General features: G+C 41.1%; 1 protein-coding gene across 6 annotated transcripts in view; it reads left to right on the top strand.

The window, feature by feature from the left end:
* Nucleotides 1-303: 303 nt before the first annotated feature.
* The window catches only part of esrrb (estrogen-related receptor beta), a 47,231-nt gene continuing 22,029 nt past the window's right edge, over nt 304-25,505 (top strand). Inside the window, exons 1-4 of one of the 6 annotated variants that reach the window (XM_040138100.1) lie at nt 493-526; nt 8,366-8,434; nt 18,187-18,596; nt 24,543-24,668. In XM_040138100.1, coding sequence (XP_039994034.1) covers nt 18,200-18,596; nt 24,543-24,668 — 523 coding nt within the window. In that variant the 5' untranslated portion in view covers nt 493-526; nt 8,366-8,434; nt 18,187-18,199. Of the gene's footprint in view, nt 527-2,761; nt 2,827-8,365; nt 8,435-18,186; nt 18,597-24,542; nt 24,669-25,505 lie in introns of those variants that run through there. The other 5 variants (XM_040138095.1, XM_040138096.1, XM_040138098.1 and 2 more) reach the window with 5 other exon arrangements.

The raw sequence follows: 25,505 nt of genomic DNA, 5'->3' as shown, positions 1-25,505 counted from the left end.
GACACGCCGCCTAAAACGATATTGGGTGAGTTTCCTTACCGGGTGGCGCGCCTATAGGAATTCACGGAGCAGTAAATTAAAACAATGGCGGTAGAAAAATAAAAACAATGGGCTATAGTCGCTGAAACAAGAGGTGGGAGCTGAAGTCGTGAGACAAACTGGCTGGACGGTTTCCATCGGACCCCCCCACTCCCCCCTTTGGAACAGGCTTTTTTTTTTTTTCCTCTCTCTCTCTCTTTGAATCACATTTGACCCCGCTCACCCGGGTCCCGCTGCCGGTGGAGGTGCTTGGTTTAGGCGCAGGGCGCGCGCCGGAGGAGGAGTTGACAGTGTGGCTGCGGCGTGTGACCGTTAAACGGCGCGCCCCAGACACACAGAGCCACACACCAACACCAACACCACCAACACCACCACCACCACCACCACCACCACCACCTGGAGACACCACTTCCACGGTGCGCTGTGCTCAGCCGGGGATGTGACATGACTTGTCCGAGTAAGGTACACTATACATTCATCATCAGCCGTAGGTTTTCTTCCTGTTACACATTCCACACATGTCATTTTGGGTTTTTTTTTTCCCCTCTGCTCTGTGTTCTTTTTTTAATTTTATTTTAAGAATTTTAAATTTTATTTTCTTTTTTTTTACCCTGTTTTAAATTGAGCTTTGACGCACCTGTGGCTGTACTGTAAATGACATCATTAGCTCTCATCGAGGCATGTGCTGTGCACGCGGAAATGCTACACAGTCACCTATTCCTCTGGGAATGGCGACTGAATTACGTTGTCGATTACTCGATGCATGAAAAGGTTAAATATAACGACTTTAAGGCCTATGCGGAGAAATCCGGAGGTAAAACTGTTAAACGCAGACCACTAACCGCGCAGATTCATTTGCGGTTTTTGTTTTTTCTTTTTAAAAAAGTGTAATTTTGAGGATGCTAGGTGAAGAGTTTCTATGCATATCTTCTCCCAGGCCAAGCCTGTTTACATCGCCAGACTTCAGTTACATTCTGCATGAAATGAACGTGACAATTACAGAGCTGACTAAAACACCGTTATCTTCATTAAACCGTCGACAAGCTGAGGCTTCATGTTGCTCAACTGCCTCAGTATTAGTAAATAAATTCAGCCCTATGTAAATTGGAACACCCTGGTTGGTGTAATGTGTCTTTGGTTCTTTAAAACTGCTGCATGAAAAGTGAAGCCAATCTTATTTTATGACATTAACAGATGTAATTTTATCAGTCTTACATACAAACAACATTCAAGTCACTGTAGCTGACAACTTCTTAAAAACCACTTTACTTTTCTTAAGCAACCGAAAGTGACTGTTTTTATCTTTTGACAAGTAAAACTTACAATACTATGTTTTATAATTGTACCACCTACCACACATACAGTACATTTAAACAGACGGACACGCACACACGTACAGAGCGTGCTGTACGGATTGAATAAACGCAGATATGTGTGATGCCATAAAAAAAACGTAATCTCAATCATTAAAACAAAAAGAGAGGTAATTGGCAACATGTTACAGTAGATAGATCAACACAGAGTTTTATTCTTTGTTGTCATATTGCCCCAACTTCATCATGCCACGTGTGATCGAGTGTTTGCCCGGTGCAGCTCTATTCTTTATTTGTATCAGATCCCTTCCTGTCAAATCAACTGTCACGCGCCGTGATTTTTTTTTTTTCATAACGGAGCTGATAAGAAGCAATGATAGCAGCAGCAGCAGCAGGGCTCTCACAGCTGACGCTGCGTGACAAAAGTCTGCATGGTGTCAGCGGAAAGCCTGGGGAGGCCAAAGGAAAATATGCAGAACTGTGATTTATCAAATGGAAGCAGTTATCAACATGAAAGAAAGTACACAGGCGAGATACCAGGGTAATATTGCGTGTGTCATGAGAGAGTATCACCTCTTGTGAGTCTCTGTCTGGTTGTAACTAAGTACCTTAAACCATGCTGGATCAGCTGTTACTGCTACTAGGATTTGAGTTGACATTTTTGACGTGAAATGAGGAATTCTTTTGACAGTTTATTTAATTAAGCCTTAATTAAATCCTTCTTGGAGTATTTTTAAAAGATTTTTACATCGCAAGATAGAGATAGATTAGGTTGCTACAACTTGAATAAATAGCTACAAATTTGAATTTTTAATTATATTGAAGTTCTATTTACTAGAGTCTATAATGAGGTACAGAATACAGAATACTATGTGCCTTGTTGTGCCTTGTCAAGTGTGCAACCCTGTTTTATTTTTAAATTTTTCCATATTTTATCCAGTGTTGTTTTTAAGTCTTGAGAACCTTGTTTCGTAGTTGATTTTATTCATCTTGAAGGAATTAAACTGACAGGTGTTTGAGTTGGCATCAATCTTAATTGGATTTTCATTTATTTAGTCATTTGTTTTTGTCACAAAAAGAGAGCAGATGCTGTGTGATCTGTGCCACTGTGGAGGCACTATTGCTGCACATCAATAGGCCTGTGATGATCAATAGGGATTGCGTGATGTTTTTGCATTGATTATAGAAACGTGAGCCGATGAATGGAACCGGATTCCTCTCCGGGGGTTATGCTGTTCCTGTTCAGCAGAGAAAACGGGAGAGCAGCAGAGCGACCTAACACACCTTTTTGCATGACTCCGCTGGTAGATCTGGACTCCTCCTCAAGCACTCGTATTTTCACTGAAGTAGCTGAAGACCATTGTCAGGCACCTCGCGAGTTTCTGAGAAGTGGGCAAGCTGCTGTTTCGTTCTGCTTGACTCAGCCAAGTGTCAGCCTTTGTCGGACTGCTCATTTCTCCAATAAGATGCCATGGTAAGCTCTGTTCTTATAATGTGGGGATACAGTAACATGGAGACCCTCACCGACTGTGAAATGGTATCTGCATTCTCGGAATTCTTACTGAGCTTGATCAACAGTGAGACACAGGCGGTTCTAAAGCTGGGGTTAGAGAAGACAGAGCTGGATTTTCCGCTGCTTTAGAAGCTGATGGGCTTCCAGAATATGAGTTATGGCTTGAGATCATCTCTCACAGGTGGTGAAAGGTTCACAATGGTCCCTTACATCTAACACCCGCAAATGGAGCTAGTGTCACAGCTCAATAAATACATTTACTGTCCTTAGTGGTTGGAAAGCTATAGGTTTTTGAAAGTGAAGTGCTGCAGATGTACTCGACTGCTGGCAGGAGCTTCTATAGTGTGGCTTAGGCTGGTGTCAGATTTTACTTTAGGATGTGTTCTATAACAGTGCAGGCAACATTTTGATATCTTATAATGCATATAGTCGATTACAGTAAGTTTAAAAAAATTTTTTTTAATATATATTCATAGTCAAGTTGCTCGGTAAAGTTCTCTGTGGGTGTTTTTTGAAGTAATATTGCTTTTGCTTTTACCGAGGCTTTGTTTGATATCATTATATTAATGCAAGCATACAAAAAAAAGATGTAGAAGCTGCATCTTTCTGCATCTTTAGACTGCACAAACTGAGAAAGTGTATTTCTGTCTATAATCAAAATATGTAAATGAATAAAGACAATTTGCTTTAGTATCAAATACAATAAAAATTACATTTTCTACAAGTCAAAAGAAGGAAAAGAAAGCAATTATTTAAGCTTTTCACAAATTTCACAAATGCTACGGTGCAGGCTCTGACCCTGACAGTCCCCTACCGCTATTTATTCTCTGCATTTATGTTTGAGTTTGAGTTTTTCGTATCCAGAATTGTACAACTCTTTTTATTTAATTGAGATGGAAACTTTGTGTGTTGACTGTTGCATCTCTGTTGTTCATGTGATGGGTTGTTTTGTCTATGTGTGTGTGAGCCATGTGTGGCGTGTGTGTGTGTGTGGGTGTGTGTGTGTGTGTGTGTGTGTGTTGTGCATAGCAGAGTGAGCGTTTGGATCCCTCCTCCCCGTTGCTCCGCCGGCCCCTCTGTCGCTTTAAGTCCTGCCCCTCTGAGCCAGCCAACAGCAGCTGTTCCATATTCATCAAGCCCTTGAGTCTTAAAGAGCCCTATCCCGACCATGGAAAGAGTCATTCCTCTCGCTCGCGCTCTCATGCTCTCTCCATCTTAGCGCTCATCCCGCTGCTGCCTGCGCTTCTCTCTTTCTCTCCCTCTCTCTCTCTCTCTCTCTCGCACCCCCCTTTACCTCTCTGTCTGTCCGTCCCTCCCCCCTTACTCTCTCCCTCTCTCACTCTCCCTCTGTCACACACACGCATTCACTTACATACACTCAGACACCCACTCTTTCTCTCTCTCCCAAACATATATACATAAACACACACATACACAACACACATGCTCACGCACACACGCGCCCACTCAATCCATCAGAGTCGAACATACCTGTGCAGGCCGGGGGGTGCGGTGCTGGAGGGGCTTTTCGACAGCGTTGTCTCTGAGGGTGCTCTGCTATCATTTGGGGAAGAAGCGGGTCCCAATTGTTTTCTCTTTCCTCTTCCTCTCATTCCTGGAATGCTAAAACTGGACTGATGGACATTTCAGAACTTTGTCTTCCAGACCCTCTCAGCTATCATAACCAGTAGGTGCACCTCGTTTTTTGCTTTCCTTCTTTCATTTCTCCTTTTAACCCCTCTGTTGTGATGCAGCTTTATTTCTTTGCTGTCTTTCTTTTTTCTTTTTTTCTGTTATTCTTTTTTATCCTCATCTGCTCCCATAACAAATAACCTGCTCTTGTTTTATGTTCCTTGAACCCTACTAGTCTGGGCACCAAACTTTTTGCTGTTTTAGCGGGTGATGTACTTTCTTTTTTCTTGCTTCTCCTGTCATTTACCCTCTCACACCTAACACACACTTTCTCTCGATCATTGTTTTAAGGGCTTTTAAATTGTGAAGGACTTGACAGTGTAAAGTAACAGGGCAGGTGCAACTGTGTGTGTATAGATGTTTTTGTGTGAACACATCGTGTATGCCAGTCTTTATAAATTTCATTCAGAGCATGGCTGATTGACTTAGCTTGCCCCCCTGTAAAGTGTGTATTTTTTCCTAAAGAATTTTGGATGCCTGTCCAGTTGGGTTAGGAGCTTGTTTGCTGATTGCTTTGTTCCTAGATCGGGCCGCCCAGTGAGAATGAGAATAATATTTTAAGGACATGAGATTAACGTCAATCCACGGAATTGGAGAGGATAAATTACACATTGTAATATTTACAGTCTGGGAAAGACAAAAAAAAAGGACCCTGTAACCTCAGTGAGCCAGCAGGTTTGTCCCAGCCAGCGGCACGCGAGGCAGGCTGCTGTTTCAACATCTCCTGGCTACTGGGACAGTCTGGGCTCACACCATACTTTAACTTTGTAAATCCATCAATACCTTACATTTGATACAAAATAAATTATATTAAGTTGCGGGAAATATTTATTTTTTGTTTTATTGATATCACTGATAATGTATGAAAAACCCAGGCTTAAACATTGGGCTTGTGTAAAGATTTGTTGCAATATATAGATAATTTTTATATTAGTCTTTAATATTTTATATAGATATTATCGATAAAGTATATATATTCAGAAGTGGTGATTTATGGAAAACCAATCAGATGTTTAATAACTCAGTGAATTTAGATCATTTTATTTTTTTCCACTGGAGTGTTTGCTGAGAAATGTCTAGATTATACTCTGCATTCTTATTTTATATACCCAATTGTGTGTTCTTGGAACTGATCTTTTCATGCACTTAATATTATTCAATTTCACTGTAATTAAGAAGTATAGTTTTAAAAAAAAAATCATTACAGTTTAAAGCAGTACAGGCAGTGAAACTCTTTAACAGAAAATAATTCAGTGTAAAGTTAGAGAGCTGAATTCTGTTAGTTTGTATTGCTTTACGGCAACCATTTGTTTACAAAACCTATTTACTTTAATCACTAGAAATTCAAAACGTCGTTGTCTAATTATATTAATATCTTGGACATATATGTAATTATGTTTTTTTTTTTCTGAGATGGATTATACAATTTCACTTTTCTCTCAGGTACACTTTGATATAAAATTATACAAACAGCAGTAACAAAGTACGTATTTCTGTAACATGTCAGGTATTGTAAGATCAAGTGTATTTACATTTTTCACTTGAATATCTAAGTTGGAAGACAAAACTAATTTCGTTTTCAAGCAGTTCCTTACATCACTTCACAATTTATGTAAATTAAACATATTAATATATGATTATCATTAGGTTTACGAGACATTGAGCTTTTTCATTTTTGAATCATTTTCCCTACAAATGCGTTTTCCATCAAATATAGAATCATATTCATTGCAACCAGGAGAAACATTATTAAACATTAAAACTTCTGACATTTTCAACTGAATTGCAAATCATTTCATCAAAATGTTTTAGTTTCAGTTGATGTTGTCTCCCTTCAGCTAAATTTCAGAAGAGTATCTTCAATATTATTTCTACACTTAAATGTTAATGGACATGATATAATATTCACAAGTCACATTATCAAATATGAAATAATAAATTCCTAAATTTGTTTTTTTTTTGTATGTTAATTTCTTCAATAACATATTGCTGTTAATGTTTATATTTTTCAATTAGTTATTTTTTCCCAAAATAATAGTATATAGCTATAGTAATACACTTGCAATAATATTATAGATGTAGTGATGTGTGCACTGATTTGGAATTTGTATATAATAAAAGGAAATACTGATTAATATGTTGTATTTTTGTGTCCTATATTCATAACATTTTATTAATATTGATACATATAACATTTAAAATAACAGTGAAAAGAGCTCTTCAAAGCGGAGTTGTGAACAGGTGTTTGATCTATACATAACTTCAGCCATTTACTGTAGATGTGTTAAGTGTGTTAAGTTAAATAGTTTTTGATAAAATGTGGATCTAACGTTCTTTTTTTTCCCTTCTAAATCCTAAACTAAAAATCTGTCACAGCAACTCATGTAGAAATGATAGTACTAAAATAGCATTTTGCTGGTTACCTGTCTCCCTACCAACAGCTGGTTATTTGTAGGATCTCGCCAGCATTGGCCTGAGCATGTTGTTAATTTTGGTTCAGCAGTGGCTCTCTTCTGCTAATTGTGCAGCGGTATTTGCAGCCCCTCACTGGGGTGGATGTGGCCGTGATGCTTGGCTGAGAGGATTAGTGGGATGTATGTGCTCCATGTAATTAGCACAGCACTGTTGTGGAATCATTGTAGTATACACTCTATAGATTGACCTGAGGGCTTCGCCACTGAATGGGAATTAGATTGAAACAGAGATTTGTCCTCAGAATAGAGAGACCCAGTCGTCTTGTCTCTTTGCAGACTGGCAAAATTTAGAAGTGCGAGTGCATGGAAGTTGTTACCAGTTATTCTGTTAGCACAGGTTTTACTGAAACTGAATTTGCTCCGCATTGGTTTCTTTCATCCCCATTTGTATGGACCCCATTATGCTCAACCTCTTATTTATTTTTGCTTGTTTAAATCTAAATATCTCTTGCAGCTCGTGCAGCAAGATTAGTTATTTACTGTATGAATCTGACAGGCTTATTGTTGATCTTCTATTGCAGTGGCTGTTCGCGCCACTCAGAAGTCAACCAATGCTGAGGATTGTCAGTTTAAATTGCTCGGTGCTTGCTTGAAAACACACACGGTCTGAGCGGCAGTGAATTGAGATGTGAATTCTTTCTTCTTCTAAATGTTCCATCAACACCTTTGCTTTCCTTAAGCCCTGGCAGAGCCACAGCTATAAACTAACTAGGCTATCCAATTTCCCTTCATGAAATAAGAGCTTTTTAATGTATTTTTTTAGAGAAGCAGAAAGAAGTTAGCACACAATGATGAATTACATTTCAATTTATTTGACTTCATTCCCAGCTTGCTGCATTAGAGCCTGCAAACACCCATCTCTAGCAGTTTGTCCGCTTGATTCTTATTAGGTTTCAGAAAACAAGGCGAGGGAATTGCATTAGTGTATCTTAAGTTAAAAGCTCTTTGCTCTTTGACCAAGTGTTTCATTGTTATTGGGTTAATCAGATTTTTGCTGTCTTCATGGAGATGCTATCGCAGGCTAGAGGCAGTGGTGGGTAACCAAAGCACCCGTGCACAGACACTATCCAGATGGGATCAGCTTACGGTAATTTGGTTTCAGAATACATTACCAGAAGAGGCTCCTGGCCGAGAATGACCACCCCGCTATGAGCCAGGAGCTGGTGGCCTCTGTGTCCAGCCCAGCTGACCATCCAACCCACCTGTCCCACTCCCAAACTCCTCATCTCCCAGAGCTTTTAGGAAGTGTTGGGATGTGTGCCTTTTAAAGAAAACCTGATGTTTTAAATTAAATTTGTCATCCAATTCTGAATACCTCTTCCTTGTACCAACAGGGCTTTGTTGTCCAATTCATTAGAGAGATTCCTGAGTCCACTGGCCACGCTGGAGCCCTCTCATTTCTGGTATCTAGTATCATTACTTTCACTGTAAATATGTCACTCAGCTCAGGCTGAGAGGGGGGAGGGGGGAGCATGTTGTCCCTCTCCAGGCCATATGGGGATGCAGAGTATATTGACACTCTCTGGATGTTCACTATTCTGTAGCTCCAGAGGTATTTGGGTTCATGCTTGTTAGCACTTCGGCTGTCTTTTAGCTTAGCTGCCACATCAAACCCCACCGTTCGGTGATTTACTCCCCAGGTAATTAATGGGGAAATACGAGTAAGAAAAGCATGCAGTATCCAGACTTGTTCTGTTTTAAAACCTGACCTATTGTTTTTGTATTTATTCTTCTGGAACCCAGTGCTCTCTATTTAAAAAACTGTTAAAATAGTCATATTGCAAGTTAACTTTTTCCATTCATAAAAACCAACATGGCATGAATCTCATTACAGAAAGTATCCTATATTTTTTCTATGTTATTGGTTATTTACATATTATAACATGTTGTCTCTTGAGATCCCATCTGATGTTTGGTCTTTACACCTCTCAGCGATTATATACCATGCCTCTTTGGCTATTTCACAACATCCACCCGGACAGAAACCACCAACCGTCACCGCACACGTCCCTCGTGATTTCTCATCTATGGTAACCTTGGACACCTCCACCGCAGTGTGAGAATCTGTTTAAAAATAACCAGGTCCATTAGTCTAGAAGGATAATGCTAGCCTACGTAGGCTCTCATGCCCTTGTGGCAGCAGAGTGCTATCACTGACACGGTGCGTCAGCACTCCTTCCTGTTGCTCCACATTGAAGGGCTCCTCTTCATTTACACACACAAGCATGAATGCACGTATGCATACACACAGATACCATAGAACACAGAAGTTGAGAAAAATAACTGACTCACGAAAAGCGCTGTTAACATGGGAATTACAAAACACTGTAAACTGCAATAGAGTCGTAAATAAGTTAGAGGAAGACATCAGACTGACAACACTAAAAGTAAAGTTGGCTGTGTTTGCTAAATTTGTCATGTTTCATACATTTTTTAGTATTTTCATGACATCTTCCCTAACTCACAGCAATTGTGCCACTCTTTGAGGCAAACTCTAGGTCTGTTAATCCACACTTGGTAAGAAAATGTGATGTAAGGTGGGTAACTATATGGGTGTTTATCAGTGAAGGCTATTGGTATTGAGCGGCCAGTTGTTTGAAGGTTATGTTTCAGAGCAGTAATTGAAATGCAAAATAACATTAGGATCGATGGTTAGCTTTGTTTATTTATGAAATCAATATTGAAACCGTCCGTCACTGTGGCAGCTCTGATTCCCACTGACAGCTTCACCAAGTCTTCTCTGCATGGCATGGGTGAGCCTTGCACTCATTACAGCTTTTAGACCAAGCACGTTTTTTTTAATCTTGTCTCCGTTTGGAAGCTGCGATCAAATGCTTCAGGCTCTTATATTAAAACAGACAGTCTGTAGTTTGAAAGAAAGCTGTTTGGCATAGCATCATTAACTGTTGAACACTGTTAAATTAAAAAGACTGATGCAGTGTACACACTTAGTGTGTTATGGTTGTGTCTTCGGAGAGAGAGAGAGAGAGAGAGAGAGTACTACTACTGGTCATATTTCATTTGCCCAAGGGAAGTAGATGTAACCAATAACCAGCCATTAACATACATAGGCCTAGTTTCTCTTTGCTGAATAGCTATTTCTATTGATGCACTTGTTTCTCTTGACCCATGTCAAAAATGCATCGCTCATATTACAGAAATAACAAAAAATCCTCTCATCTGAAATTTAACGTGACTCAAACACTAAATTATGTACTTTAAATACCTTTTTCTAGAAATCAGAACTGGATGGTCTTCAAAGGTAAACATAATAAATATTTGGCAGTGTGAAGATATATTTAATTAGTCATACAAATGCCTTTGAATTTCTTTGCTAACTCACACAGAATAATAATGCTCTGCAATTCAAAAACTGATATAACATTAAAACACCGTATTCTTACTTTATACCCTCATTAATTTTCTTGTTTTACTTTTTTAAACCATTATCTCTACCATTTTGTTCTGTTTAAATCCGGATCAAGATGTTCCTGTGCTTGACTTAGCCTGGTTCCAGACCTCTAAATAACTGTCCTCACTCGACATTTTTCAGTAATTCAAATAACAAAGTGAAGTGACAATGAAATAGCTAGGCTGTGACTCTCCAATATACAAAATGTTGTTCATTAGAGACTAACTTTGTTTGTCTCATGTCTCAGAAAACCTCTTATCAGACATATTTCCTAACTACTTTACTTGTAATACAATAGTTTAATCTGATAACTGACAGATTTATTAGTTTGAAGGGGACTGTGTGTGTTTGTGTTTGTGTTTGTGTGTGCGCCATCCTAATGCTTGCCTGCCTTCAAATTATACGACTTTGTGCTTATGTGTGTGTTGGCCTGTTGGTCACAAAACGTGCTCGCATCAAAATGCCTCCTTATGAGACCACCCCTACAACACTAAGTGCAATCGAATGGTCACATTGAGTGGCTGGTTGTTGAACCTGCCACTTGGAGAGCGCCTCCCTTCCTCCTAGTACATCCGGTGACACCACACGTGGTGAACACTGAAATGTATGTTTAGATTGTCTCCCTGAAGGAGACGCATTAATTCAGGAAATATCCCCAAAGTTTAATTATTCCTGAATGGTGTGGTGGTGGATAGTACCGTATAAATCAGTTAGGCCCACCCGCCTTTTTATTACCAGCACTATTTATGGGGAATGTGTGGCAGCTGGTAAAGATGAGCCTGTAAAAAACTAGAGGCTTTTGCTATGACTATGTCAGACATAGTCATAGCAATATTTTTTTTTAGCAACATCAATTCATTTTGGAGATCTTTGAAATTTTTTGCTTAAAACAAAATTTTAAATGTGAAAAATCAAGTAAAATCTTGAACTTGATGATCATGTTGTATCATGCAGGTTATTTTAAACTTACCGATGTGCCGTGATTACATGCTGACTGTGAGCCTGTACAAATATTTACACATCTGATTGTGTTTAAATTATCCCAGACACCTGATAAACCTGCTAATTTTTGCCTGTTAATTTAACCTTCTATATTTGTGTATGTGTGTGCATGTGCTTGCATGTGTGTTTGTCTGTTTATATTTGGCTCTTCTTCTGATGAAGAGGATAATTTATGGAGGCAAAGATGGGCTCTTTGTTTTAAACAGGTAGAGTTCTCCCCTAAACAAGAATAGCCTATCAGAGGAAGATTAATGAAGTAATTTCATGCATGGCTCTATGTCTCCGTCCCCCTGTACGCACAGTCACTGTGTCTAAACCTGTGATTTACACTGGACTATGTTAAATAGCCTTAACCCTTTATAATAATATGTCTTTCTGTTTGTGACACACGTGCATAAACTGAAAAAAATATACAACACAATCAGGAATATCCTTCACCTTTTTGATGAAATTAACCAATCTCTTGGATCTCCTTTCTCTGACGGTTTGTTCCACAAATATCTAGACACTGAACAACGGTGCATGACTTCCACTCATATTTAATTTAATTTAATTTAATTAATTTATTTATTTATTGCTTGTGTTCTATCATTTTGTATTTTATAATCCCCCCTCTTTCTATTTTACATAAGAAACACTATTGAGAGTATTTGAGAGGTGTGCTGTGGGTCATATCTGCCAGCTTTCCACATAATTTATGGCAGTTAAACAAAACCCAGCATTAAAAGGCATTTGTAACACAAAGCAGAATTTGTATGACTTATTCCTACAGTATTAGTCTAGACAGGTCATTTAATGTGTAGGAGGATATTACCAAGTTTTTTTTTTAAATTTAGGCAACTTTTTTACAAGATAGCCTAAAATTTGGTCTAAGATCTGTTCTAGATATTTTATTAATTTAACCTAAAATTTCCAAAATCCTAAAGATATGTACATTCAAGGAAGATCATGGCTGAGAAACAGTAGTATTTCATGATATACAGTTACAATATGCAAACAACAATAGTAAAGCAATATCTTGGTAAACATTTATCTATGATACATAACAAAACCAGTGTAACTGAAGATAATTTTACAAAAAAAAGGACTCAAACATATACTGACTTAATGTGCGGATTTATTGATTGCTTTAAATGCTTTCTTTCAATTTCACACAGTTTTACAGCCAAACAAGAATAAACAATGCACACAGACTTCGTCTTTTTAGCAACATGTACACATGTTCCACCATTCAAATGTTATAAAGTAAAAGACTTGAACTGCCACGAAGCAGAATATTGCAGAGTTAGAACATCTGCAGTAAAAGACGGAGCCACCTGTGCCTTGGTATTCAAGAGAATGTAATTGTGATATGGGCACCAGTGTATCAGTAACATATCACACAACACCAGGTTGTGTATGATGTCATTGCACACAACAGCTTTCTTCTGACTAGCTTTGGAGGAGACGCAAAACGTCAGCAGTCGGGAACAGTGTTTGCCAGTACTGGACTATAATTCCTTTTTCTAGTTATCATGAGCCATTGTAAATTTATGTTGTTAAATTATACCATGGCTATACCACATAAAGGATGTAATGGAAACTAATCTTTTCTAATAAAAAGACAGAATTAGAAATTTGATCCCAAATGTACTGCCCGGGAGGCTAGACTTATCACTGAACTTCTTTTTTACATACAGTATGATGAACGGTCCAGCTCTGCAGGGAGCTTCCCCTCTGGATCTGTGTAGAAGATTATTAACTCTTTGCTCTCTGTAGTGGGAAGTTTAGACAACCGACAGCTCTCTCAAACCCCCCACTGACAGCAGCTCTGTCATTAGCCATTTGTCTCTCACAACATCCTGAACTCAGCCCCTTATAAGAACTAGATCTGCCCAGTGCGACCCAGACAGTTTACGTCAGACAAACAGCAGCGCCTATATCACAAGAGGCCCTCTCTTTCCTGCCAGCAGCATCTCTAGAACAGGAAGGAGTGGGAGGGGGGATCAATAGATGTGATCTGCTTCTTGGCCAGCGCTATCTTTTGGTGCCGCCGGAGCATGGGGCTCATGTTGTTGTAGTGGAGTGAGCTCATGGCTTTATAAAGACTTCAGTGACATCGCTGCGGAGCAGCTAAATATAATCCTCTGCTGGAGACTGAAAAACTTAATTGCCCTGGACACAGGGCAGCATGGTCCCCCCAGTAGTAACCCTGCCCGAGCCCCTAGCCTACGGACTATTGATCCGGAGTCCTCGCTCTCCGCCGCTATGATAAACACCCCTCTCTCTGTCTCTTCTCTCTCTTCCCCTCATGTATCGCTTACTTTCTCTTTTCCTGTGTTTCTGTCTCCTCAACTTCCCTTTTGTTTGCCTCCATAGATCTGCACATCATAAATCTCTGTCAGCTTCTCCTGAGTGTCTGGCATATCCGTTAATAAAGAGGCCCCTCCCCTCCCTTCAGGTCCACCCCCTCTGCTTCCTCCTCTCTCTGCCAGGGCAGGACTAATGAATGAGAAACTCCAAAATTAGGGGCCTCTCCCTCGTAGATTAGAATGGGTCCCTATGGAGTGCCGGGCTTGCCTCCAACCAAACCGCAGCCGTCACCCCCACCCCCCCAATCCCCACCATATTTCCATTTTACATATTCTGTCTGCAACACAAACACACGCTCAGACCTATGAGTACGTAAGCCCATGCGACGTTGTTACAGACACACACACTCATGCACATTGCCCCAAAGATTCTTTTGGCCCGTAATTCCCCTGATGGTCATTAACCTGGAAACAGTTTGACAGAGAGGCGTCCTCCATATTTCAACCAAGTGTGTTTTGGAATCTCCATTCCCTTCCTTTCTCCCAAGGGCCACCCCAACCCCTCCCTGAGCCCCAGTCCGTTTTCCTTTAAAATTTTCACACACACTGAGCACCCTTGGTGACATACAAGCTACTGCATGTATTTCTGTGACTTTAGTTGGGTTGTGCAGATTTTCGGCATGGTCTCGGCTGTCCCAAATATGAGTCCCTGGCTGTGTGTCGGAGCGGTAAGAGGTGGCAGTGGCCCCTGGAGGAGAGGTCAGCGTGGCAGCTGCCAGTGGGTTCTGGCTGTGGCCAGGCTGAGAGGGGGTCTGTCAGGAGCTAATTGAGTTCGTCCTACCAGCGCTGACTCTGGGGCCAGTGGCTTATCAGGCCACATTGCCTGGGGCCCTCCAGACAGATCTGCCCCTACTGGGGCATCTGATATCACCATCACCCTGCCTGCAGATGTCAACCTCCACCCACACCACCCACCCTTTCCCTTCCACTTACCCAGTCTGATCAGGTAGCATGGATGTGACACTCGGGGATGAGGTTAGCAAATGTTATAAAATGGTGTTTTTTGGCATCTGGCGGCCTTGAGAGTGAAGAGGACATCGGGAATTTATTCACTGTTTGAGTTGAGCCTCTAGCACAGGTTTGTACTGAATGCTTGTGGTTTACACATGAAACAGGGAGAGGGCTGCAGTCACCCAGAGAATAGTGGAGGATGTCTGTATTCTCCTGAAGCAGGAAGCTCTCAGCAGGAATGCTTACAAATTGGCTCATTTAGATCCTGAATGTTCTGCATTCTTACAATAGCATCATCCAATGTTCAGAGATTCGCTTGCAGGCCAGGGAGGTGTTGAGACATGAGGGAATGAGTGGTCCTCAGTTCTCCTCTCGGAAGTGGAGGAACAGCAAGTGTGAGATGAGCTGCCAGATCATTAAGCCAGCTAATCCCGGTCACAGCAGCACCAGTGGAATGATATTAGGGATCTGAAATGCTGTTAGGAAGGCCAGGTGGAATCAGATTAAAACCAAACTGTGCATTGTGCCTTTGTGGGCCCATAACCCACTACTCAGCATGAATTTTGATCGGCACAGAGGGAACAAAAGGATGATGAACAGAGAGAGTAAAGAGAGAGAGAGAGAAAGATATTGTATCTTAGACAAGCACTGCTCCTTTGGTCAGCCAGGCAGCAGAATTTGAAATGCTCTTACCTTGAGGAAGGAAGTACGACAGAACTATAGATTTTACAGCATCAAGTCACAGTTAGTTCAGCAGACCCTTTCCTGTCTGCTATATCTGTGCAGCACACAAGCTATTTAGCACCTGCCCCATATATTGAATTATTTATCAGGACTCTTGCTGCTGTCAAACTATTTAATGTTCATAATTCATTTTCCTATACAATGGTATTTATAGATTTAAATTGGACCTGTCCCATTAGAGATTACGAATATTTATAGAAATATTTTAGACTATTTGATTAATACACCAGGTTCAAGTGGTGAGTATTCCCTCAGTATCATTAATCAATATATGCAGGCTTGTTAAAAACATAAGCATAGCAGTGGTATAATGTGTCACAGCAGAATGAGTTAAGGGGATTCTAGCCAGCACATTTATTATAAATGACCACATTCAGCTGGAGGGGAAACAGTTAAGACACTTATGCAATTATGCTAAGTGTCACCCTGAAGATGGCCTTTGAACTGGGGTTAAGCTTACTCTGAATTTGAGAAATAAAAGCTAAATGGAGCCATCTTGTGCTCCTGCGTTTTAATATATAGCCTTTAATAAGCCAAGTGCAGGTGCCCTATCGCACAGGTGCACATATCCATCTGAAACAGAGAACATAAAGCAGATGAAGACAGAGCCGTACATTAATTTATGGGGATGCAATCTGCATTCATTATCAAGAGCTGCAAGTTCTATTTTTGAGAGGCTTGAAATGGATTCACTTTTTCAATTTTTTCTGTCTGCAAGGACGTTTAAGAGTACAGGTGGATCATTTTTAAAACAGCAAATCTGAATAAACCCCCACAATGCCATCACTAATATTAAAATATTTTATGCTTTGTTTAGATTTAGAGTACTGAAGGAAAAATGTATTGGAAAGCATTTTCTCTAGCAGAATGGTAGTTGTGTATCAGTTTTATATAGTGGAGGCTTTATATTGCAAGAAGAATTCCAGGAGTGCTCAGGCAAAGGGCTTATTCCACAAGGTCAACGGTTTTAACAGGGGGCATTTTTTATTATTTATTTTAGCAGTTAACCTTTTTGTGAATTTCCAGAAGTGGTAGGCACCTGGAGCTCCGATGAATATACATGACAGCGGGGAGGGAAACCCGGGAATGAGATTTAATTTGACACGGTGACCCCCATCTCCTCGGGCCCAGGAAGCCAGGGTGAGAAAATAAGGTTGACCCACTGACCCCTGGGCCTGAACCCCTCCGACACCCACCCTCACAATTAAATCAGCCTCAGAGAGCAAGAAGCAGTCCGGCGGACCGATAGGGGACACGGCGGAGGCCTCTCAGTCCCTGTTTCCTCTGAAGCGCTCTGAGACAGACAGCTATCGTCCAATCAGGTAGATAGAGCCCAGTGGGGAACATCCCCCTCTCTCAGAGCTGATGGTAAACTGACATGTCAAATATGTAAACATTACCATTAGTTGGCAATATGCTAATGGCACTAATGTGCTAAGGCACAACTTGGGCTGTTTAGCTGCCACTCACTAGGAGCCTCCATGACTACATTTGCATAAGCCATGCAAGGCTCAATTTTGTTAATGCAGGCAAGTGCAGGTGACCCTTCACCCCTTCCTTGGTACCTAATGCAGAGGGGTGTGTGTGTATGTAAGTGTGTGACCTTGCCTTGACCCTAAGAGGTCATTATGTCTACACAGCATCCCCAATACATTGAGTTATCCATCTCCTCTACCAGTCCACCTCTTCAGTTCACTCCATGTGCAGACAGAAAAATGAGTTGAACATGTCCAGGCTAAGTTTTTCCCTTGTTGTTCTCCCCGTGCAATTTTTCAAGTTAAAGGTTATAGAGCAAGACTGAAATAGATTTATATGGGCAAGGAAGGCTTCAGAGTGCATTTTGTGGCGACAGCCAAAAGGCTACACTTTAGTCTGCACACGTTACAGCTTACATGTACTCCAAAATACAGTTATTAGGCAGACAGTGAAAAAGTCAATATCTTGCCATCATGTTTCCTTTTGGTTGACTGCTGACTCAAGGAGACAAGACAAGGTCCACTCTGCTCTCTAAACTATGGAGATGCCCCCGTCTTGATGTGCTCTTTGTGTGCACTTGTGTGTTAAGTTATTTGAGTGCTCTCGCTCTTCTTCCCTCTATCCCTCTGGCTCTCATTCTCTTTCACTTTGCTTTCTCTCTGCCCATGTGTTTTTATTGTGTGAAACTGCGTGTGGATGTGCATCCTATGGTTGTGTGTATTTGTTCACTGGTTGGTAAGGAAGGTTAGGAACAGAATATTGGAAAAACTTGAAAAACAGACACATGAAAATAAATTACATATTAATATTCAGAAACACATCTTTTTTACTGTAAACCATTTGAAAAACTTTAACCATGAAAGCCATCATTAGATGTTTGATATCAACTCTGGAAAAGCAGTTGAACTCTGTAGTCGAATATAAGCAGTATGTTAAGATGCATCTTTTCAGCAATTCATTCACTGAAGGTAAATTTTACATAATGCCTAGGTAAAGGAACAGAGCATTGGTGTTGTAATTGTTGTCAACTGCCACATAATCATTATATTTTGCACTTAATCTCAATCAAGCATTTTGTTCTTTTGGCATTTCCGTCACTCCACTGGTTGATTGAGATTCATTTCTACCCTTAGAAGACCTCTGCTAATCATCTTCCTCTTCTCCTCCTCCTTTTCCCATCAACCCTCCCCCTCTGTGTCTCACCCCATGCCTCACCCAGGCTGCTGAATAGAATGGCCGCTGATGACCGGCATCTACCCTCCAGTTGCGGGTCCTACATCAAGACGGAGCCATCCAGTCCCTCTTCGGTCATTGACACAGTCAGCCACCACAGCCCCAGCGGCAACTCAGATGCCAGTGGTGGCTATGTCAGTGCAATGAATAGCCACTCCAACGGCCTGGACTCTCCACCTATGTTCACCCCCAGCGGGCTCGGGGCTGGCACCTGCCGCAAGCGCTATGACGACTGCTCCAGTACCATCATGGAGGACTCGTCCATAAAGTGCGAATACATGTTGAACTCCCTCCCCAAGAGGCTGTGTCTGGTCTGTGGAGATATAGCCTCCGGGTATCACTATGGGGTGGCCTCTTGTGAGGCCTGCAAAGCCTTTTTTAAAAGGACAATACAAGGTATTTTTCTCCTTTCACCTTCCCCGAACACACACTCAATACCAGTTATTTCATCCCATGTTGCCATATCACCAGACACAAAAATACCCTCCATACAAGACACCTTTGGCCTCAAAACAACACTGATTCAATATGTAAAAAAAAATCATTGGAGTGTGAAAGATGTTTTCTCTACCTCCGGAGACCAGCAACCTCCTTAAAAAAAAATCTTGTTTTTTTTTTTTTTTTTCAATCTGTAACCATGACAGGAGCATTAAAAACATGCAGGTTTATTTGGTGATTATCAAATAACTGTGCATTTTTAAAAAATTTTGTTAATGCTGACTTAAAAAAACTGAAACCAGAGGAATAATTTGATATGTGACGGACTGCTAGTGAGATTATGATGACATCATCTGTCATGGCGGTGGTATATGGTGGACATGACATCATCACTCAGAGGTCAGATTTGGTGGAGTGTAGGGGCTGTTTGCCGAGATGCCTTTGGGGGACTCAGAGAATGTGCTTTATTATTCCTGTCCTGTTTTTGTGTGTGTGTGCCTTGGAACCAGGGTGCGATTGGCTATCTGCGAGGCATGATGTATCACAGCTTCTCATTAGAGAGGCAATGAAAGGCCCCCCTCTGTGAAACTGTGCGCTCTGCTCTAGATTAATCAGGAAGACGGAGATATTGTTGAGCCTGGAAAAAAAAAAAAAAAATTGGCAAAACAGGAACAGCTGCCCACGTCTAAACTGTGTTGGCTTAGTAGTGGAATACATGCAGTGGGAAAAACTAGATAAAATAAGTCAAATGAGCCAAAGGGTTCGTTTATGGTGAAATAAGTTGATTAAGAGTGGAAGAAAAAGAGCTTGATATTTAAACCGAATGTGTGTAATGTCTTTAATCCATTGCTTTCAGTAAATTTTAATCAACAAATTATTGCTGGCATTATATGGAGAGCAGGCTATCTGTCTTGATGTTAGGTGTTGATTTTGGACCTTACAGCCATATCAGCTTTAGACAGTCTATGTACCTTTTGCAGGCAAACAAAGGCATTAGGCCAAATCCTCCTGTTTACCCATGCTGCCATCAGCAGTCCTGTCTATTGACAAAAGATGAACATTTTCTCTCAAGTAACATAACTGGGCTTTTGTCCCCTCACTAAAAGTACACTGACGGCAACACAATGGAACAGAAAAGAGGCATCTTAAGGAAGAAAGAAGCGTCTTAAGTGGAGCAATGGCTCAACAATTAAGAGGAAGGTACATGGAAAAAGAAAATGAAAGCTCCTCGTTTTTCCCCCCTCACTTTACATTGTCGATTTGAAATCCCTCTCTTTCTCTTCTTGGAGGGCTGCCTGTAATGGAGCTAATCTGCCGTCGTTTGTCCGAGCCACAGGAGTTTTGTCAATAACAATCAGCGTTTGGAAAGTGTAATTAAGGCCGAGGCTTTTCATTAGGAAGAAGGGAGGGGGCCGTCTCTAGGGACAGGCATGCCAATTAGAAACTCAGGCACGCGTCGCCGGGTAATTTCAGGGAAAGGAGGGGGAAAAAAACCAGGACTTCTTTAGATTGGAGAGGGACCCTGCTGCTCTTTCAGAGGAGAGGAGGAGAGGCTTAATGGCATAATAATCAGACAGGGGTCCCAGGCAGAGAAGGCAGGAGGACGCAGGGACTTTTTGGGGGAGGTGAAAGCCTTCCGAAATGATAAACGAAACATGCAGGATTGCTGGAGGAAAATGGAGGCAGTAAATAGCGGGATGTAGAGCCCTTGAAAGAATGAGAGGGTGCCGTTGATGAGAACTGATTAATTAAAGGAATAACGAGGCAGTCAAGGGTGGAGTGTGAGACGGCCCTCTCTAATGAGAAGAAAACAAAGGAGCTGTCTTTTTCAACCCTTTATCATATTGCTCTGTAGCACTTCGGGCAAACTAAGCTAAGTTAATGTTAACCATGTACATGACAGTTTCTTTATCACCTTGTGCTCACCTTGTGTAACTCTGTGTATTTCTTTGTGATATAGCAGCAAATTCTAAATGGGAAATTTGTAGTTATTTTTTTGAGATATTGATACGTAGCCTTTTGGTTTTTGTATTTAAGATATTTTGACTTTGTGTACAAATTTAGGCATTTATTCACAGTAATTTTTGTTATCTTTGCGTCCGCTTCACTTCCCCCTCTGGCCCGCACTTCTTTAGCTGATGCCCCCAACTTGTCAACAAAAGTGGATGGGAAATCCATCTTCTGTCACCCGTTCATCCAGTGAAAAGCCCTGTGAACTCTTTCGTGGAGATAGTTACATTAGTCAAGGCAAGGCCCAAATTAATGTCAACCTGGATCTCCATCCATCCCAGAGCTACCACTTTTCTCAGTGAACCCCCTAATAACCCCCCCATCCCTGCACCTCACGTGCCCCACCAATTGAAAAAACATAAATCCCTTATTGAACAGTGTTTTCTTCCCATTTTGAACCCAAGTGTAAAATTGCTTGAAAAACCAACTGAACTCAGTGGCCCTCTTTTATATGAAGTAATAGACCTTGACAGTAAGCCTGTAAAAGTCCGTTTAGATTTTGATGAGAAATACCTGCCATTTTACTGTAATTTACTTACAAGACCTGACTTTCCCCTCTGTGCCCTGGCATGGGTCCTGAAAAGCCATAAAATAGATTGAGACAGATACTTATCAAGAGAAGAAGGAGGGAAATCTTTTTCTTCTCCCTTCACTCTGTAATGTTATTGGTAACCATACCATAACCTCTCTAAAGACGGATAAACCCGAGAATGGCCCTCAGGTTAAAGGGTTTCCCGCCAGTATGCTTCATTTCTGAAAGTGAAACTCGCCATACTATTACTGTACAAGCCAGGACTTCCAGACATCATTTCTGAATGGCAACATTGTTGTAAAAGGTTTTATTAATCCTCCCCTTTAAATGCAACATTTGAATCTACTATAACCAGAAATCCCCTTTTTAAATCAGTAGATAAGTGTCTCTGCTTATCCTGTTCAGAGTCACAAGTTTAGTACAGTTCAGTCAGTTAAGTTGACAGTTAAGTCAGGAAAAAATACTTTGTCAATTCCTTTGGGATAAATTTGAGGCAAGTGAGACAACCACTAAAGACAGCTACAAACAATATTATTCATACTCATAGATGGAAGAAAGAGACAAGAGATACATAAAATTGAAATAATGGCTACATTATACAGTAATAATGTCTAATCTGTTCCCAAAAAGGAGCGTGTGTTAAAGCTTGTTAAAGCTTGTTAAATACGTAAATCCAAATAACTATAATAACTTCTTTATTTAACAATAATATTCAAGAGCTAATCGACAATTAGCCCTATAAATTGCCGGTATATTTATTACACAGTATAAATGAAAGGTTCAACATACTGTCAACAGAAGATAATTAAAATTATAGGCTTGTTACTGCTGTGGTCACAAACATTACTGATGCAAACAAAAGTCTACCAGCATCAGATATTACAGTAACTTAAAATTATCTCTTCTCTAGTGTATTAAAATCCCGAGGCCAGTTCAGGCGTCGTCAAGTTCCAATCTTGTGTTTGAATTTTTGGCAGTGGGGATACACTTTTGTTCATAGTTTGTGCCTATAGTGTTAACGTTTCTTTGACGGCTTTTATAGGCATGTTAATAAAAACAAGAGGCCAAGGGAGGTGACAAATTGTCATTTTAAATCAGCATTAAGAGGCATTTGGCATGTTATGAGGTGGGTCTTACTGTATGGATACTAATACTGAATCACTCCCTCTCCTAAATATAAACCAAATATAGAGTTGAAAAATTAGTTAATCCACCCCTCGCTCTGCATTGAGCTATGAGAAGCCCCATCTGAGAGAACATCAGACGCACAGGGGGCTTGACAGGACAGGTGGACACAGTAGCGCAGCACTGTGTGAGTGTATGTTTGTTTTCGTTTCTGGAGTGTGTGATATCAAAGGGCTAACTCTCTTAGTTAGCCACCAGGTGTGGTTTGCGCCCATGTCCCCGGCACCCCTGTGAAAGGGAAGGGAGGGGAGGAGGAGAGAAAAATACCCCCATAAACAGAGCGTCCTCAGGGACGCACAGGGTCAACTGTGCTGGGCTGGGATGTGCACGCAAACCCACAACACACAATTTTCTGGGTTTTTGAAATGATATAATGAAGTGAATAAATTAAAAAATTATTTTTTTTTTAGATTTGCAATCAGAGTCCTTGTTTTTAAAAAAAAATGTATTTAGTACGGTACATCCCTGCAAATTGCTGATTGGTTAATGCGTAATCTGAACACAAACCAAAAAGTCCTCCATGAATAGATTCCGGCGGGGGGGTGGCACTGATTGCCTCCTCCGAGCATATGGGAAATGGGTAGGATTATTATGGTCTGGTTCCACTATGACAACAGAGAAAACAGACAGAGGAAAGACAAATCACAGCTCATCAGCCGCTTCCCTCACACCTTTATTTACCCCAATCCCAAAGAGATGAGGAGAATTAGCATAATGATTTCTACCCCAGATATAAGGAGGAATTTCTAATTATTTATAACATCTTGGGACCCTCCACTTGATCTGTCCAATAATGTTAACATAATTGCATAAGTTGTCAAAGGGTGTGGGAGGGCTAGTGGAGGAACGCCAGTGGAATATTACACAGCCTTCTGTTTCTCTGTACAGGAATATGGAGTGAGGGTCAGAGCTGTGGAGCAGCTACAGGATGTCGGAATGCAATTCTAATGTGTTAGTGGGTGGATTTTTGTCTGTCAGATAACAGACTGAAAAATGTAAAGGTGCTTTATCTGTTAAAGGGGATGCTGCATGCGTGTAGTAGTTTGAACAGAAAATATATTTACTGACATATTGTTAAATACTTACATCTATTTTAGTGGATGAAGAAAAGCTGTATTCAGGGAATTATGGTGATTAAATCACATTTTTAGATCACTAAATAATAAATGTATGCGTGCTATACTGACTAAGACATAAACCCCTAGGTTAAAAGAAAAGTTTAGAAAAATGGCAATGTCAAAAGCTTTAAAGCTGAAAGGCCATTCAAAATGAGGATAATGCAGATTCCTATGCTGAAGCAACCATTACACTGAAACCCTTTATTGAAACCCCCTGAACACAGTAAAATGTAGGGATTCAGGCAGAAGCGGAGGAATTGCCTCACATATCCTGCCCTTTCTGCTAATGCTAGAGTAGAGCAGAACCGACTCTTTTATTGTGTAGCAATGAAACTCTTTTTCATTGCTCCGTCCTGGAATCAGACGCCGCAGTTGAATAATGCATAAGGCCTCTTGCCTGTACACTATGTAAATACTCAACAATGGCAACAGTGGTAACAACAGGTTTGGGTCTGCTGCAGTATTATGTAAAGTGGTCAGGGGCAGCGTGTCTGGCTCTCTAGCCTGCTATTGAGGCAGTGGCAGGCCCCTCTGAGCGCAGGGGGACATGGCCTGCACCCGGGGCCCGGAGGGGACACGCACAGAATTAATGAGGCCAATTTAGTGTTGGACCAGGGTGGCGTCTACTGATGGGTCCTGAAGGACTATTGTAGCTTTGCCTCCACCCCCCACCCCCACCCTTTACCTCTTACCCCAGCTTCTCCTCCTGCAGTGGCCTCCAGCAAGGTACTGTAATCGCTGGAGGACACCTGAGCCACCTCCACACTACAGAAATGGATTCCTTAGGATTCTGTATGATTAACAAGTGCCCATGCCTGGTTAGCAAAGGATGATTTATTATAGACCATGTGATAGCAAAGAGAGTACACATTGGTGTTTTTTTTACATCAGTAGCTGTGCCCAATTTAGCATTGGTTTCTCTTTAGTGCTTGGTGACATGCCTCTACCTCATATAGTACCCAATATTTATTATTTCCACATTTTACTTTGAATTGTAATGTTTTAGGCCTTGACTTATTTTGCCGGTGCTAACCCTGGTTTTCTTTTTCTTCTTCTCAGGTAACATAGAATACAGCTGTCCCGCTACAAATGAGTGTGAAATCACAAAACGAAGACGCAAATCATGTCAGGCTTGTCGCTTCATGAAATGCCTCAAAGTGGGGATGCTCAAAGAAGGTAAGAAGAGTAAGAACATTTTTATTATTCTTGCAACCACAACATACACATACAGCACTGTATGTATTTTTGGTATAAAAACACATTTATGCAAAAACAAAACCTCCGTTGATACGATAATGGATCAGCCAGTGGAATACTACAACACCGCACACTGGCTCTCAGGATATTTGTTTCCTTTAAGTCCCACTGTATTTTTCATCTAGTACCCCAGAGTGAGAGATGCACACAACTTGCCAGCCTAGACAACAGTTGCCACCCCCTCTGTCCTCCCCCTACCTACACAGCGGTAAATAATGTGCAGTTAAGCTGAGGACAAAAACATGCTGAATAGGTTGATCCTGCCATCTGAGTAATAGAAATGTAACAGTATTCCGCCTGGAAAGTCTCAGGCCAGGTCCCTGAGCACACACAGTCTCAGTTCTCCCCGGCATATTGATCCACTAAATGTTTTCCGAACATCTCAGCTCTCTTCCTGTGGATGGTTTTTTAAAGTCACGCCAGCAGGGAATTCAGTGACAATTAAACATGCTTCCAATGGATTTGTCTGGCTGGGTTTCTCACCCCCCCCCTATCGCCACTGCCTGAGCCCCCTGAGACCCTGAGGCTTGGCTGCTCTTCCGGGGGAGGCACCTATCCGTTCTCTCTTATCCCATTGCATTAGTGAACGCGTTCTCACCTGCCTCTCTCTTTCTCTCTCTGTATCTCTTTCTCACTTGTTGGTTGCTCCAGAAAGGCCAGACAAATGAATAATGAAGGCTATGTGGCTTGGGGGTGAAGTGACGGTGTTTTATTTATTCAAGCCACCTCTGGGAGCAGCTCAGGGATTCTGTAAGGAAACGTGTT

The sequence above is a fragment of the Xiphias gladius genome, chromosome 10 (genome assembly GCF_016859285.1).
Source record: "Xiphias gladius isolate SHS-SW01 ecotype Sanya breed wild chromosome 10, ASM1685928v1, whole genome shotgun sequence".
Classification (NCBI taxonomy): Eukaryota; Metazoa; Chordata; class Actinopteri; order Istiophoriformes; family Xiphiidae; genus Xiphias; species Xiphias gladius.
The sequence above is the reverse complement of the archived record's forward strand: the minus strand, read 5'-3'. Positions and strand labels throughout refer to the sequence as shown.